Raw genomic sequence first — 16,646 nt, forward strand, 5'->3', positions numbered from 1 at the left:
CTAACCACATGGGTCTGGAGGCCCTGGGTTTGAGCTCTGGACCTCCCATGTGGTAGGCGGACGCTTCCCTGTTGCATCATCATCTTGTTGTGTGACTCACTTGTGCAGACGCTGGTTCACCATGCAGGCATTGGCTTACCACGCGGGCACTCACGTGGGCACTGGCTCACTACATAGGCACTCGTGCGAGCACTCAGCTCACCGCATGGGCACTGGCTCGCTGTGTAGGCACGCTTTGTCTTCTTTTTCACCAGGAGGTCCCAGGGATCGAACCTGGGTCCTCCCATATGGTAGGCAGAGGCCTTATCACTTGAGCCATTTCTGCTTCCCTCATGTGGTATCTTGGTGGTCATATGAGTTTTCTAGCTATTCTGACGACTTTCAGTTCACTTAAGCCACTGAAGCAGAGTAGGTAGGGAATCAATAGATGGACCTGGAACCTGGCAAAAAGTCCATGTGGATATCAATACCCCCAGGACGGCTGCTGGAAGATTCTCACGAGAACTCCCATTCAGAACAAGATTTCCTCCAGAGGCCAGGAGAAGCCCTGGATATTGTCCAGGGACCTTGTCGTTGGGCCCTCCTGGGGGATTGGTGGGTAGGGTAATCAATCAAAACAGCCAACAGCTGGGACTCCTCCCCTTCCATTAGCAAAGGGGCAGTTAATCAATGGCTTAAAAAGCAGGTGCAAGGGCCTTTTGCTCCCTCTTGCCTTCGGACCCCTCTTCTGGCCTCCTTCGGCCCCACCTGGATCGATACGCAGTAAACCTGGGCATTTGTAATCTATAATGGGGAGCTGTCTTCTGTAAACCAGCCCGCTTTATCGCGTCTCAGCCCTTTCCTCTCCACCTGGGACCTATGATGTGTTATTTCCTCCCATTTCTCTTCCTTTCCTACTTAATAAATTACTGGCCTAATTAATCAACATTAGGTGCTCTTGAAATTCATTTCTTGCAGCTTAGTCGAGAACCTAGACACAATCCGGGAACCTATTTTGGCAGGCCAGCCAGGAGGTTACTGGTGTGTGAAACAGTGGCCTGCAGCCTGTTGAACGCCCTCTTTGGGTCTCCACTTTAAACGGGTTCACCTGCGAGCCCCTGCAGTGCGCGATCCCGGGACGGAAGAGGCCGGGGCGCGGGAACTCTGCGTCCATGCTGCACGCTCAGGCTTGTGAGATCTGACCCCAGCCAGGAGACCACGGCAGAGGCTCCCCAGCCCAGCTCCGGGTGCGGCGAAGCCTATTTTTCAAGCCCTTTTAGCAGCGGGAGGCTTTGCCAGGCCTGGCTGCCCTCGCCTTCTCCTGCCCTCCTGCCTTTGCCAGGCCTGGCTGCCCTCGCCTTCTCCTGCCCTCTCCCCTCCGCAGCAGCTTGGCGAGGTGGGAGGCCAGGGGCTGTGCCTTCGCCTTCCTCCAGCACACCTGGCTACCTGGTCTGGGACCGGGTGGGAAGGTGGCGGCGGGCAGGGCCCAAGTGGGTGCTGGTGGGGGAGGGGCACAGACCAGGACACCCTTCATAATTAACTTTTAAAAAAAATTGTTACATTTATTTATTATTATTTTTGCATTTGGTGAATACATTTTGGAGCACTGCTGCCCCACATGGATAGTGGTTTACATTGTAGTCTACACTCTCCCCCAGTCTACCCAGTGGGCCATGGCAGGACACACAATGTCCAGCATCTGTCCCTGCAGCACCACCCAGGACAACTCCACGTCCTGAAAATGTCCCCACATAACATCTCTTCTTCCCTCTCCCTACCCTCAGCAGCTACCGTGGCCACTTTCTCCACATCAATGCTACGATTTCTTCCATTACTAATCACAATAGCTCCATAGTAGAATATCATAATCAACCTTCACCTATGTTTTTTCTTCTTCCTTCCTACTACTGAATTTCTCATTACAGGTTTGTGTTAAAATGATTTGGAATGTCTTAAAAACTGTAAAACTGGGAAAACGGACTTGGCCCAGTGGTTAGGGCATCCGCCTACCACATGGGAGGTCCGCGGTTCAAACCCCGGGCCTCCTTGACCCGTGTGGAGCTGGCCCATGCACAGTGCTGATGAGCGCAAGGAGTGCCCTGCCACGCAGTGGTGTCCCCCACGCAGGGGTGTCCCCCATGTAGGGGAGCCCCACGCGCAAGGAGTGCGCCTGTAAGGAGAGCCGCCCAGCGCAAAAGAAAGTGCAGCCTGCCCGGGAATGGCACCGCCCACATGTCCTGTGCCGCTGACGACAACAGAAGCGGACAAAGAAACAAGATGCAGCAAATAGACACAGAGAACAGACAACCGGGGGAGGGGGGGTGGGAATTAATAAATAAATAAATCTTAAAAAAAAACCAAAAACTGTAAAACTGAAAATGCTTTTGCTATGAGGAAGTTATTGTCTCAGAGCTAGAACAATTGATCTCTAATCACTTAATGGCCTTTTGGTGGCTGGTCTAACTGGGAAACTATCAGACAGTAAAGTCATAAAATTAGGATGGCTTTGTAAGAATAAGAAGAAGGTTTTTTTCCTGCCCCTTCTCGGAGAAGGAGCAACATTCGGCTGGGAAGGCATTTGGTCTGTCTTCTAAGTCCAGAACGGCCCTGGAAATGCCTGGTGGCAGGGTCTCTAATCCCCGGGGGTGGCAGGAACCAGAGAAGTAACTCTGTTCCCCAATACCTGAAGCCTTGGGTGCTTTGATTCGAGAGCAGCGCGCTTCCGCTGGGGTAAGAGTGCGGTCCACTCTCAGACCCTGGGACGTAGGGCTGCTGAGAACCAGAGCAGTAAAGGCAGCACAGCCACAGGCTTTGGGCCCTTCCGTTCAGAGGGCAGCCAAACGTCCCGGGAGCTTGCTCAGGCACTTCGGTGGGGTACCTGCTCCTAATGTCTTCCACCAATCCATCTTGGGCGCTTTGGCCTGAACTTTGGAGTTTTCAGGCGTCCCCACGACCTAGGCCAGCCCCTGGAACACCCGTCAGTGGGGCTTTGGATTAAATTCTTGGGACGACAAGACCAGAGCATTAGCTCCAAATTATTTGGAGTGGTAAACGTTTTAAGTCAGGCTTGGGCTCTGGAATGCTGGGTCAGTCAACTAAAAAGTGCTTCTTCATTCTTCTTAGGCTAATGGGCATGGTGTGCAGGGGAGTGTCTTCTCAGAGATCAGGAAATTCTGCCTACTGCTGGTCTTTTTTAGCCACCAGATTAATTCGGGGGTGACCTCTCAGTCTTCACCCCCTACCAGGTGGAAGACATGCTTAGCCCAGGTCTCCCTCCTAGCCCTTTTCCAGAACCTGGCCCTCTCATACCCTGAGGAGGACTGGCAAACCCACATGCCGTCCTGCCAGGGCTAAGCATTTCCCACCAGAAGGGAAACAGCAAACGAGGTGGCTAGCACCCACTTCAGCTTAGCCCCTCTGAGATGGTCCTTGGACAACCTTTCCTCACCCGGGACCTGGAAACCAGGTTCTGATCAAAACTTGGCAAGAAAACAAGCCTCACTCTCAATTACAGCCAGAATGGAAGGAGCTTTATTCTGTAGTTCTCATCACTCCCGCAGCTGTTAAAGTTGAAAGACTTGCCAGCTGGGTGCACTTCTCCTGAGTGAAGCCAGCTGCCCAAGGAAGTGCCAGCTCACCAGATGCATCTGCAGGGATGCACGAGTGCCAGGCATTGGATGGCCTGAAATTCCTCTTCAAGAGAAAAAGCTTAGTAGTATCTGTGTCAAAGCCAGCTGTTCCCTCTAACTCTAGCCCAAATACCTGTTGCTAGGGGGAGGGCAAGCCAGACACCCCTTAAGAAACCTTGTCTGTTTTCATCTCCTGTCCTTTAACTAAAAGGGCAATGCCTCTTATCATTCTCTACCATGGGAACTAGGATTGGAGCATATATACCAAACCCCGTTGTCTATTGCAGTCTCTCTGGAGTTAACCAAAAGTATAAAATAACTCAAGGAAGAATCTATTTCCCACCAACTTTGGAAGGATGCAGCTTCTATCGGCACCTGACCTCTTCCACTTTTGTGGTCCAGCAGCCTCTTCGTGGGACCATGTATTCTCAAAATTCTAATCAAGTTAATTTCTTCCAGAGTCAACATCTTGTTAGCCATACTTCACCCAGCTTCGCCCACGATGCCAGATTTGTCTTCCTCCAACTGAGAACAGCCAGAGGGTTTTACACCTTATCAGGTAGGCTGCTACCTGCAGGAAGTAATTTCAGAGGAATGACCGTCATCCTTCAGCACTCCTTTCTGAGGCAGGAGTGAAGCAGGCTAAGCAGGGAATCAATAGCTGGCTCTGGAACCTGGCGAAAAGTCCACATGAACATCAGTGCCCCCAGGACGGCTGCTGGAGGACCCTCACGAGAACTCCCATTTGGAACAAGATTTCCTCCAGAGGCCAGGAGAAGCCCTGGATTTTCTCCAGGGACCTTATCGTTGGGCCCTCCCGGGGGGATTGGTGGGTGGGGTAATCAAAACAGCAAACAGCTGGGACTCCTCCCCTGCCATTAGCAAAGGGGCAGAATAATCAATGGCTTAAAATGCAGGCACAAAGGCCTTTTGCTCCCTCTTGCCTTCGGACCGCTCTTCTGGCCTCCTTCGGCCCCACCTGGATCGATACGCAGTAAACCTGGGCTTTTGTAATCTATAATGGGGAGCTGTCTTCTGTAAATCAGCCCGCTTTATTGCTTCTCAGCCCTTTCCTCTCCACCTGGGCCCCCTGCTCTGTTATTTCCTCCCATTTCTCTTCCCTCCCTGCCTTCATAAATTCCTGGCCTAATCAACGTGGCGTGCTCTTGAAATGCATTTCTTGCGGTTTAGCCAAGAACCTAGACAGTCCAGCAACACGGCTCTGGTTGAGTTCCTGGCACTGCTTCAGTCTGACCTCGGAAGGCTTTGGGGCAGACGGACACGGCGACAAGACCCTGGTCAGCCGGGCAGGGGAGCCAGAGGGTCCCATCGCCCACGCCCACCAGCGCCCTGCCCCCTCCCCTCTCCCCAGACCCCGGGGCCTTTCCCCCTTGCCTCGGAGGCGAGCCCCCATCTCACTTCCTGGTGTGACCTCACAGACCCCGGGGTTCCGCCAGGAACGCGGGGAGATTGATCCCTTCCTCCGGATGGTGGACAGAGACCGGCCGAGATGAGTGGCGCCGCCGCACTCTTCTTTCTGGTCTTCCTGACCTGCAGGCGCAGCGCTGAGCTGCATTCGCTCCACGTGACCAAAGGTGCGTCCCGCGGGGGCCGGCGGCGCCTGGAGGCCCCCGCCTCACCCTGCGCCGGGGCCCGCAGGGGACGGAGCTCCTGCTGCAGGCTTCTCCCACCCCTGCCTTCCTGAGGCTTTGGCTCGCTTAGGGAGTTATTGCTTGGGAGAAGGTAGGAAGGTAAATGTTTTCCTCAACATTCCACAGTTCCAGAAGGCCATAGGGGAGAGAGTACAGGTACATTTTACCTTTTCTTTATGTAAGCTTTCCAAGGTGCAAAAGTGGAAAGTTGGAGAGTGAGCCTCCGTGTACCAGCCATGCTCATCCTCACATTTTTCAAAAAAAGGAACAGCTTTATTGAGATGTAGCTCAGCTACCACACAAGTCACCCTTTTAAACTGTACAATTCAGTGGTTTTTAGTATATTCAGAGTTGTGGAACATCACTATCTCATTGGGGAACATTTTCATCACCCCAAAAGCAACCTCATATCCCCTTTTCCCCCTCACCTGGGCCCTTGGCAACCATTAATCTACTGCCTGTCTCTAGAGATTTGCCTATTCTGGGCATTTTGTATAAATGGAAATGTACTATATGTCATCTTTTGTGACTGGCTTCTTTCACTTAGCATGTACGTCTTCAAGGTTCATCCACTTTGTGGTATGCCTCAACATTTCATTCATTTTTATTGCTATGTAATATTCCATTAAAATCCATTTATCAGTTGGTGGGCATTTTGGTTGTTTCCACCTTTCCACTATTGTGAATAATGCTGCCATGAACATATGTGTGCAACTGTCTGGGTCCCTGTTTTTCATTCTTTTGGGTATATACCTAAGAGCGGAATTGCCAGGTCATGGTCAATCTGTGTTTAACTCACTGAGGACCCTCCAAGCTGTGTCCCATAGCAGCTGTACCAGTTTGCATTTCCACCAGCACTGCTGCATGTTTCCTATTTCTCCACATCTTCATCGGCACTTGCTGTTCTACAGTTGTTGTTTTTTATAATAGCCACCATAGCAGGTGTATTAGTCTGCCAGAGGGATGCTGATGCAAAGTACCAGAAATCACTTGGCTTTTATAAAAGGTATTTATTTGGGGATAGAACCTTACAGTCCCAAGGCTGTGGAGAGTCCAACTCAAGGCATATGGTAAAAGGTGCTTTCTCACCAAGGTCAGCTGCCATGTGTTGAAGCAAGACGGCGGGAGATCTCTGCCTGGCCTCTCCTTCCCCTGTGGGCCTTACCTTCCTCTTCCTCTCCTTGGGCCCAGCCTCTTGAGGCTTCGTGCTTAAGTGTCCCTGTTGTCCTCCCTCCCCTGGCTTAGGGCTGGTTTCTTTCTGGGCCTTCTATATCATTCTTGGCCGTTCTGCTCTCTTCCCAAGATCAGCTGTCAACTATCAGGCAAATAGCTCATCTCTCCCTGGGGCCTCAGCTGTTTGAACCTTCTCCTTCCTGACACATGGCAAGATAAAAAATGACAGCGCTCTCTCTTCCTGTGTGTCTTTGTGAGTGTCTTCTTGTATCAGACTCAGCAAGGGGGCAGGACTCAACCTGAGTCATGCTCACTGATGTAGTCAAATCAAAAGCCCTAATCTAACTAGGTAACCTAATCAAAGACCCCTCAGCTGAATTTAATGCAATCAAAGGGTACCACACCCAGAAGAATAGATTAGTTCACAAACACAATCTTTCTCTTTTTGGGATTCATAAAATCTCAATCTGCCACAGTGGGTCTGAAGTAGTATCTCCTTGTGATTTTGATTTGTGTTTCCTTAATGGATAATAATGTTGAGTACATTTTCAGGGTTTATTGGCCATTTGTATGGCTTCTTTGGAGAAGTTCCTATTCAAGTCCTTTGTCTATTTTTTCACATTTTTTTAATTGTGATAACGTATATATGTATAATTATTTTTTAAGAGTATAATTCAGGGAAACGGACTTGGCCCAGTGGTTAGGGCGTCCGTCTACCACATGGGAGGTCCGCGGTTCAAACCCCGGGCCTCCTTGACCCGTGTGGAGCTGGCCCATGCGCAGTGCTGATGCGCGCAAGGAGTGCCCTGCCACACAGGGGTGTCCCCCGTATAGGGGAGCCCCACGCGCAAGGAGTGCACCCCGTAAGGAGAGCCGCCCAGCGGGAAAGAAAGAGCAGCCTGCCCAGGAATGGCGCCGCCCACACTTCCCGTGCCGCTGAGGACAACAGAAGCGGACAAAGAAGCAAGACACAGCAAACAGACACAGAGAACAGACAACTGGGGGAGGGGGGGGGGAATTAAATAAATAAATCTTTAAAAAAAAAAGAGTATAATTCAGTGGCATTAATAACATTTATAATGGTTTGCTATCATCACCACCATCCATTATCAAAACTTTTTTTATTATCCAAAACATAAACTCTGTACCCGTTAACTCCCCATTGCACCTTTCCACCTTTCAGCTGGTGTGAATTATGCTGCTTTGAATATTGGTATACAAGTATCTGTTTGAGTCCCCACTTTTGATTCTTTTGGGTATTTACCTAGGAGTGGAATTGCCAGATCATAACCTAATTCTATGTTTAACTTTTGAGGAAACACCAAACTGTTTTCCGTAGCAGCTGTATCCTCATACATTGCCACCAGCAATGTGTGAGGATTCCAGTTTCTCAACATCCTTGCCAACACATTTTTCCATTTTTTCATAATAGAAACTCTAGTGGGTGGGAAGTGGTATCCCATTGTAGTTTTGGTTTGTATTTCCCTAATGGTTAATGGGGAGCATCTTTTCATGTGATTATTAGTTATGTGCATATCTTCTGTGGAGAAATGTCTATTCAAGTCCTTTGCTCATTTTTTTTTTAAGGTTTATTTATTTTTCACTTATTTCTCTCCCCTCCCCCCCCACAGTTGTCTGCTCTCTGTGGCCATTCGCTGTGTGTTCTTCTGTGACCGCATCTATCCTTATCAGCGGCACCAGGTTTTTTATTGCATCATCTTGTGTCAGCTCTCTGTGTGTGCGGCGCCACTCTTGGGCAGGCTGTACTTTCTTTTGTGCTGGGTGACTCTCCTTATGGGGCGCACTCCTTGTGCGTGGGGCTCCCCTATGCGGGGGACACCCCTGCATGGCACAGCACTCCTTGCGCACATCAGCACTGCGCGTGGGCCAGCTCCACATGGGTCAAGAAGGCCCGGGGTTTGAACCACGGACCTCCCATGTGGTAGACAGACGCCCTATCCGTTGCGCCAAGTCCGCTTCCCACCTTTGCTCATTTTTTGAGTTGTCTTTTTGCTGTTGAGCTGTAAGAGTTCTTTATATATTCTGGATATTAAATTCTTATCATATATATGATTTGCAGCTATTTTCTTCCATTCTGTAGGTTGCCTTTCTATTTTATTTAATAACATCCTATGATGTACAAAATTTTTAATTATGTTAAAGTTCAATTTATTTATTTATTTTAAAGATTTATTTATTTCTCTCCCCTTCCTCCCCACCCCGGTTGTCTGTTCTCTGTGTCTATTTGCTGCATCGTCTTTGTCTGATTCTGTTGTTGTCAGCAGCACGGGAATCTGTGTTTCTTTTTGTTGCGTCATCTTGTGTCATTTCTCCGTATGGGCGGCGCCATTCTTAGGCAGGCTGCACTTTCTTTGGCACTGGGCGGCTCTCCTTACGGGGCACACTCCTTGTGCGTGGGGCTCCCCTATGTGGGGACACCCCTGCGTGGCACGGGACTCCTTGCGTGCATCAGCATTGCACATGGGCCAGCTCCACATGGGTCAAGGAAGCCCGGGGTTTGTACCGTGGACCTCCCATGTGGTAGGTGGACACCCTAACCACTGGGCCAAGTCCCTTTCCCTATGGTTTTACTTCTTGTATTTAGGTCATTGATCCTTTTTTTTAAAAAGATTTATTTATTTATATATTTATTTATTTCTCTCCCCTTCCCCCCCCACCCCCAGTTGTCTGCTCTCTGTGTCCATTTGCTGTGTGTTCTTCTGTGTCTGCTTGCATTCTTGTCAGTGGCACCAGAAACCTGTGGCTCTTTTTATTGTGTCATCTTGCTGTGTCAGCTCTCAGTGTGTGCGGCGCCAATCCTGGGCAGGCTGCACTTTTTTCTCACAGGGCGGCTCTCCTTACAGGGCGCACTCCTTGCGCATGGGGCTCCCCTACACAGGGGACACTCCTGTGTGGCACAGCAGTCCTTGAGCGCATCAGCACTGTGCATGGGCCAGCTCACCACAGGTCAGGAGGCCTTGGGTTTGAACCCTGAACCTCCATGTGGTAGGTGGACACTCTCAGTTGACCCAAATCCTCTTCTGAATCCATTTTGAATTATTAATTTTTGTATTTCATGTAATTTCATTCTTTTGCATGTGGAAATCCAGTTTTGCCAGCACCATTTGTTGAAGAGACTGTTATTCTCTGATAAGTGGACTTGGCTTGTCACTCTTGTCAAAATCATTTGACCGCACAAATCATTTTGTGAGTTTATTTATGGACTCTCAATTCTATTCCATTGGTTTCTATGTCTGTCCTCATACTAGTATCACACTGTCCTGGTGGTTGTAACTTTGGAATTGGGAAGTGCCAGTCATCAAACTTAGTTCTTTTTCAAGATTTTTTTTGTCTATTTTGAGCTTCCTTCAATTCCATATGAATTTAAGATTGCTTTTCCACTTGTGTAAAAAAAAAAAAAAAAAAATGTTTCCGGAATTTTGATAGGGGTTGAGTTGGATTTGTAGAGTGCTTTGTGTAGTATCGGCATCTTACTAATAATAAGTCTATCAGTCTATGAACACAGAATGTCTTTCCATTTGTTTAGGTCTTCTTTACTTTCTTTTGGCAATGTTTTGTAGTTTTCAGGGTATAAGTCTTGTATCTCCTTGGTTAAATTAATTCCTGTTTTATTCTTTTAGATGCTATTGTAAATGGAATTGTTTTATTTCCTTTTAGATTGTTCATTGCTGGTGTATAGAAACAACTAATTTTTGTGTGTTATTCTTGAACCCTGCAATATTAGCTCTGGTAGCTTTCTTGTAGAGTTTGTTTTTTTTTGAGGTACTGGGAATTGAACCCAGGACCTCATATGTGGGAAACTGGCACTAAATCACTGAGCCATATCGGCTTCCCTGAGTTGGTTTTATCATTTGTTTCGCTAGTTGATTTTTTTTTTTTTTGTTTTTTTCAGGAGGCATTGGGTACCAATCCCAGGACCTCCCCTGTGGGAGGCGGGCGCTCAACTGCGTGAGCCACATCCATTCCCTTTCTTGTAGATTAAAAAAAAAATATCTTCTCTATATAGGATCATGTCATCTGCAAAGAGATAATTTTACTTCTTCCTTTCCAATTTGGATCTTTTTATTTCCTTTTCTTGCCTAATTATTTTGGGTATAACTCACAGTACAGTGTTGAGTAGCAGTGGTGGAAGCAGACATTCTTGTCTTATTCCTGATGCTAAGGGAAAAGCTTTAGTATTTAGCCACTGATATACTGTTAGCTGTGGTCCCCCCCCATAATTTCCCTTTATCATGTTGCAGTTTCTTTCTATTCTAGTTTTCTGAGTGTTTGATTCATTTTGAGTTAGTTTTTGTAAATTGTTGGTAAGGGTTCAAATCATTGTTTTGCTGTGGCCATCCAGTTGTCCAATGCCATTTGTTAGAAATACTATACTTTCCCCGTTGAATGGTCTTGGCACTTCTGTCGAGAATGAATTAACTGTAAATAGAGTGTTTATATCTGGACTCTCAATTCTGTTCCCTTGATTTATATATGCATCTTTATATTATTACCACTCTGCATTGATTAGTTTTGTAGCAAGTTTTGTAATTAGGAAATCTGTTTTATCCAACTTTGTTCTTTTTTTTAAAAAAGATTTATTTTATTATTATTTCTCTCCCCTCCCCCCTCCAGTTGTCTGTTCTCTATCTATTTGGTGCATCTTCTACGTCCACTTCTGTTGTTGTCAGCGGCACGGGAGTCTGTGTTTCTTTTTGTTGCGTTATCTTGTTGTGTCAGCTCTCCATGTGTGTGGCACCATTCCTGGGCAGGCTGCCTTTTTCTTTTTGTTTCTTTTTGTTGCGTCTGTCGTGTGCTCTGGCACCTTCTGGGGGCTGCTTTCTTTCGCGCTGGGCGGCTGTCTTTACGAGGCACACTCCTTGCGCGTGGGGCTCCCCTAAGCGAGGACACCCCTGTGTGGCACGGCACTCCTTGCGCACATCAGCACTGTGCATTGGCCTGCTCCACACGGGTCAAGGAGGCCCGAGGTTTGAACCGCAGACCTCCCATGTGGTAGACGGACGCCCTAACCACTGGGCTAAGTCTGCTGCCCAACTTAGTTCTTTTTCAAAATTGTTTTGGGTCCCTCAAGTTTCCATGTGGATTTTAGGATTAGCTTGTCACTTTCAGTAAGGATGACAGATGGAATTTTGATGAGGATTGTATTGAATCTGTAGTCAATTTGGGGAGTATTCCCATCTTAACAATACTAAGTGTTTGATTCATGGATATGGATGTCTTTCCGTTTATTTATGCCTTTTGCCTCTTTTAACAATGTTTTATAGTTGTCAGAGATTAAACTTTGTTAAATTTGTCCCTAAGTATTTTTTTTCTTTTTTTGATACTATTGTAAATGGAGTTTTCTTAATTTCCTTTTTCCATTGTTAGTTGTAAATATATGGAAAGACCGTTGATTTTTGCATACTGACCTTGTATCTTGTAACTTTACTGAACTCATTTATTAGTTCTAGTAGTTTTTAGTTGATTCTCTAAGACTTTCTATATACAAGATCATGTCACCTGCAAATAAATGTAATTTCTCTTCTTCCTTTCTGTGGTGGTTTGAAGCTGTATGTACCCCCAGAAAAAGAAATTCTTAAACCTAGTCCATGCCTGTGGGTGTGACCCCATTGTAAGTAGGGCCTTTTGATGAGGCTGCTTCAGCTAAGGTGTGGCCGCCTCACTCAGCGTGGGACTTGATCCTATTACCTGAGTCCTTTATAAGCAGGATGAAGCTCCGAGTGAGAGAAAGCCATGGAAACAAGGAGCAGAAAATCAGTGGCACCTGGAAGAGAAGGTCGAGACCAGGAGATGCTGGCATGTGCCTGCCATGTGATAAACTAAGGGCCAAGTGCCGCCAGCATCCAGCCCTGGACCGCTGCAGTCTCTGGGGAGAAAGCATCTCATTGGTGATGTTAGAAAGAAAGCTGCACCTGTAAGAGAACAAAAGCTCACCTGATTGTGGAGGAGAAAAGAACTTTATTAACGATCTTGCAAGAACAGGTGCATGACCTGGATAAAATGGCAGGTGCACCGAACAGCAAGAAACAGTGACATTTATATCCTAAACCTAACGCGCATGTCCCTCCCCTGTTCCCATTGATTGGGTACTTTAGGGGTTACAGCCTATCCGAATCGTCTAAGTTCTGGGGTTCCCGCTCTCAGGGGCTGCTCACACATTCCCTACACTCCTGCAGGCTGGGCTGCTGGGCACCGCTGCCCCTCTGGGCCGCTTTTGAAATTTGGCGCTGCTTTCACTATTGGCCCCGCCCTCACATGTCACCATTGGCTCTTCTCACTTTGACCCCGCCCTCACTTCTCACCATTGGCCCTTCTCACTTTGACCCCGCCCTCACTCCTCACCATTGGCCCTTCTCACCTTGGCCCCGCCCTCACTTCTCACCATTGGCCCTTCTTACCTTGGCCCCGCCCTCACTTCGCACCATTGGCTCCCCCTTGTTTTGGCGCCACTTTTCAAATTCCTAATGCACCACAGCCGCTAGAACCCCTTTCCCTCCCTCCTGGAATGGCAGAGCTGGCTCCGGCAGCCCCTTGGTGAAAACTAAACTTAACCCTTTCCCTTGCTTTGGACTTTCTTTTAGCTTCGAAACTGTAAGCAAATAAATCCCGGTTGTTTAAGCTGAACCATTGCATGGTCCTGCTGGGGCAGCCCAGGGAACTGGAACACTGTCCCATCTGGATGCCGGTCATTTCACCTTCCTACCTAACTACGCTGCTAGAATCTCCAGTACGACGCTGGATAGAAGCGAGAGCAGGAATCTTTGATTGTGTCTTGGTTTTAACTCACATCTATTCCCTATCAGTGCCATTTATTTGTTGAAGGTGCCTCTTGTAGCTTAGTAAGGATGTCACCAGCTCCTGGAGGGTGAAGTCCACCCACAGGGAGACTGGCCAGGTGGCTGCGGAGCAGCGAGATGGTGGCTGTAGGAAGGACAGGGGGGTGTCCTGACCCGCTCCCCTTTCCTTCTCACACGCAGCCCCCCCTCCCCTCCCCGCCGCCCTGCGTCTCTGTGGACACACGCAGAACCCCCTGTCTCCGTGGACGTCATGTGGAGACCTTCCCGTCTCCGTGGACATCATGTACAGACGCTCCTGCTGCCGCAGGGGTTGCTGGGGAGGGCAGGCCCGCCTGCCTCGTCTTGGGGACGCAGCCAGCACCAGGTCTAACCCTGCTGGCTGGAGGCTAAAACCAGGACTTTCTTTTCACAGAGAAACGGAGTTTGGAGAAGTTTGAAAAGGAGAGTGCTTTCGAGGTGCCGCGGGCGCTGTAACAACACAGGACTTGTGCTCTGGTCCTGAGTGGCCCTTACAGCAGCTTGTTCCCTCGTCGCTTTGTGACTATCCCAGTAACTGCCTAATGCTTTGAACTTTGGAAATTCTCAGTAAATGCATGTTCACTTTGTCCCTCGTCGTGGAATGTTCATTCAGTCACTTCCTGTCAGGATCTGCTTTCTCTTATGGAAATTTAAAAAAAATTAGATGATACTTAGGGTTTTCTCCAACTTGAAAGACCTAGGACATAGCAAAATAAAAGGACAAATTTTAAACAGTTTTCCCCAAGTGAACATGAGATTTCCTCACTGTGTTTTTAGGATCTTACTGCCATGTTGCTGTTTGCCAAACTAAGGCGCTGACCGCGTTCTGTGAGGGTGTCTCGATGTGGAGATACCGGGTTCTGTGGAGGAAAGCAAAGCTCGTGAGGGAGGAGGCCCCGCTACTGTCCCCCCAAACTAGGTCGCCCTCACAACCAGACAGCAACGACTGTCAACGACGCCAGGACCAGCAGAAGGCGGCACCGCCCCGCTAGCCCAGGGCCCGCGCCACTTCCAGATGGCGGAACCGCAAGTGAGCGCACCGCAGGGGGCCCCAGGGAAGCAAAGGGTTACTGTGGAGCAAGTCACTACACGTGCAGTGCTCGTGACACTTCTGTTGTATCAATGAACGATTCACTGGTATCTCGTCAAAAGACAACTTTTTGTTTCATTTACCACAAAGTCATGCCACTTGGAAGCAATGTTTGTGCCCCGCTAAGACCTGACGACCAGTTTCCCCGATGGTGTGGCAGCCAGAGCACAGGTCCCTCGGTGTCCGCGGGTCGTCTGGTAGTGGCCAGGTGAAAGCCAGCTCGTGGGCTGGAACCTCACGCACTTGCAGACACCTCCCGAATGCCGTGGGACACTCGGGGCTGCTGTGGCCTGCCAGCCTGCTCGGTAGGGGCACGTTCCTCCTCCCTGTTGGGTTGCCCCCTCCCCTGGGTGCTAGAAAGGCCTGGCCTTGACCTTGCATCAAGATAAAGGACCAGGACACTGGGACATCACAGCCTTCAAGAGGAGCCTGACAGCACAGCTCAACCTCCTCAGGATGCTCTGCTCATTAGCTTAATTAATTCCTAGCCGTGAGGTAGGCACGTGTGTCAGCGCAAGCTGTCAACTCGGTCCCCGGTCCTGTGGAAGCTTGTTGACCTCGTCCACTCCCCTTTGCACTTTCACTTTTTGCCATTAGATGACAAAATCAGAAATTGCTTCTGCTTAACAAGCAGGTACTTAGGGCCAGACACGGGCTCCCCGAGCCTCTCAGAGACCCCAGCGTGGAGGCGTGCGGAGTGGGCGGTAGCGTTTTTCCTTCTGCCAAGCAAAAAACAACATATCCCCAAGAAAGTTATATTTTGTTGACATTTCTTAAGGAAGGGATAGTTGTGCTTGGAAACAAAACTGAACTGGGCGCCCCCTTCCCGAGCTCCCTTCCAAATGGCCCAGTGAGCACGTGGCCTCGTGTAGTAGATAAGAGAGAACAACAGCAAGTGAGGAAAACAGTGGGACGCTTTTCCGTTTACATTTATCGTCGGAAAAATTTCTCCCCTCATCCTTATATACCATCTCGTAGGTTGACACTTTTCCAGCTGTCCCCAGGTGAGAAAACCAAGTCCCTAGAACTTTCCGCCCAAGAGGATGGGGCTCTCGAGTTGAATGCCATGTCCCGCGCCTTCCCGGCAGCACAGACCCATTGAGTGATGCTGCTCCATAGCAGAAGAAAGGATTTGTAAAGAAATACATGCAGCTCCAATGAAAGGCTTAATCGCAGCTACGGTTTGTTTTCCTCTAGGTTCTCCACAAGAAAAGACCTTCAGAAGGACCGAATTTGCATCAAGTTCAAATAAGCAAGAGGAAAAGCTGGGGAAAATATTTGGTAAGGAGGCTCCTCGAGCAACACATTTGTGTATTTGAGTAGAGCGCGTGTTTGTCCAAGGCTGTCCCCCAGATAACCAGTTCCTGCTGCCGTGAGGGGAAGGGAAGGGCTTTGCCTTGAGATTAGAAGCAGTTCCTCTAAGGGTCCAACTCCCAAGAAATAAACAAAACCACAGTGTTAACAGTTGGGAAGGATCTTGCCCCTTGGACAGTGGCCCAGGCCCAGCAGTGCGAGCACCACTTGTGCCCCCAGCTGAGCCCCGTCACGGTGTCAGGCCCCCACGCTGAGCTGTGTCTGCCTCACCAAGGTGCCAGGAGGTTACTGGGCACGTCAGAGACGGCGAGGCTCGCGCCCACCTTCTCCGAGGGTCTCAGCCCTAAAGGAGCAGGAGACGCCCCTGGCCCTGCCCTAGTGATTGCATTCCGTGGCCTGTGGCGAGGCCTTTGCGTGGGTGTAAGTCCTCCCGGTGATGCCAGGGTGGCCAGGTCCCTCATGTCACATCTGAGAGGATCTGAGGCCTGGGGACGTCCTCCTCAGCAGAGCTGACCTGCGAGGAAAGGCCCAGCCCACAGGAAGGGTCCAGATTCCACGAGCTCTCTCCTGTCTGGTGCCCGTGACGCGGGCCGGGGTGGAGGCCTTTGGCCTGGGAAAGGGTGAGCGCCGATGCTTGGCTCTGGGTCAGGAGCTGTTGGTGGGAGAGGTGGGGATCCCAGAGCCAGGTCTGACGATTCCTGCTTGGAAAGGGGTCACCTCTCTCCATGGGATATGACCCCTTTTCCAGCAGCGGCTCCTCTCAGGACTTCTGGGTTCGCCCCCCCTCCACGCGTGCTGTAAAGGAGACCTCAGAGAACCCGAAGCTCCTGCAGCCCCACGCCCAGCCCTTCAGGGATGGCTGTCTAAGCCAGGAGGCTTTTTCTTTTCTCTCCAGGCGACCCCCGTCTCTGAAGCCAGCTCCCCACGTGTAGAAGGGAGTGTGTGCATCTCAAGATGTGTGTCTGGTTCAGGT

At 49.4% G+C, this 16,646-nt stretch overlaps 1 protein-coding gene across 1 annotated transcript in view; it reads left to right on the forward strand.

The window, feature by feature from the left end:
- The first annotated feature begins 5,099 nt into the window (after positions 1-5,099).
- LOC131273902 (uncharacterized) overlaps positions 5,100-16,646 on the forward strand; it is an 82,054-nt gene continuing 70,507 nt past the window's right edge. The window contains exons 1-2 of the mRNA XM_071208973.1: positions 5,100-5,203; positions 15,557-15,640. Coding sequence (XP_071065074.1) covers positions 5,119-5,203; positions 15,557-15,640 — 169 coding nt within the window. The 5' untranslated portion in view covers positions 5,100-5,118. The remainder of the gene's footprint in view (positions 5,204-15,556; positions 15,641-16,646) is intronic.

Source organism: Dasypus novemcinctus, chromosome 17 (genome assembly GCF_030445035.2).
Source record: "Dasypus novemcinctus isolate mDasNov1 chromosome 17, mDasNov1.1.hap2, whole genome shotgun sequence".
Taxonomy (NCBI): Eukaryota; Metazoa; Chordata; class Mammalia; order Cingulata; family Dasypodidae; genus Dasypus; species Dasypus novemcinctus.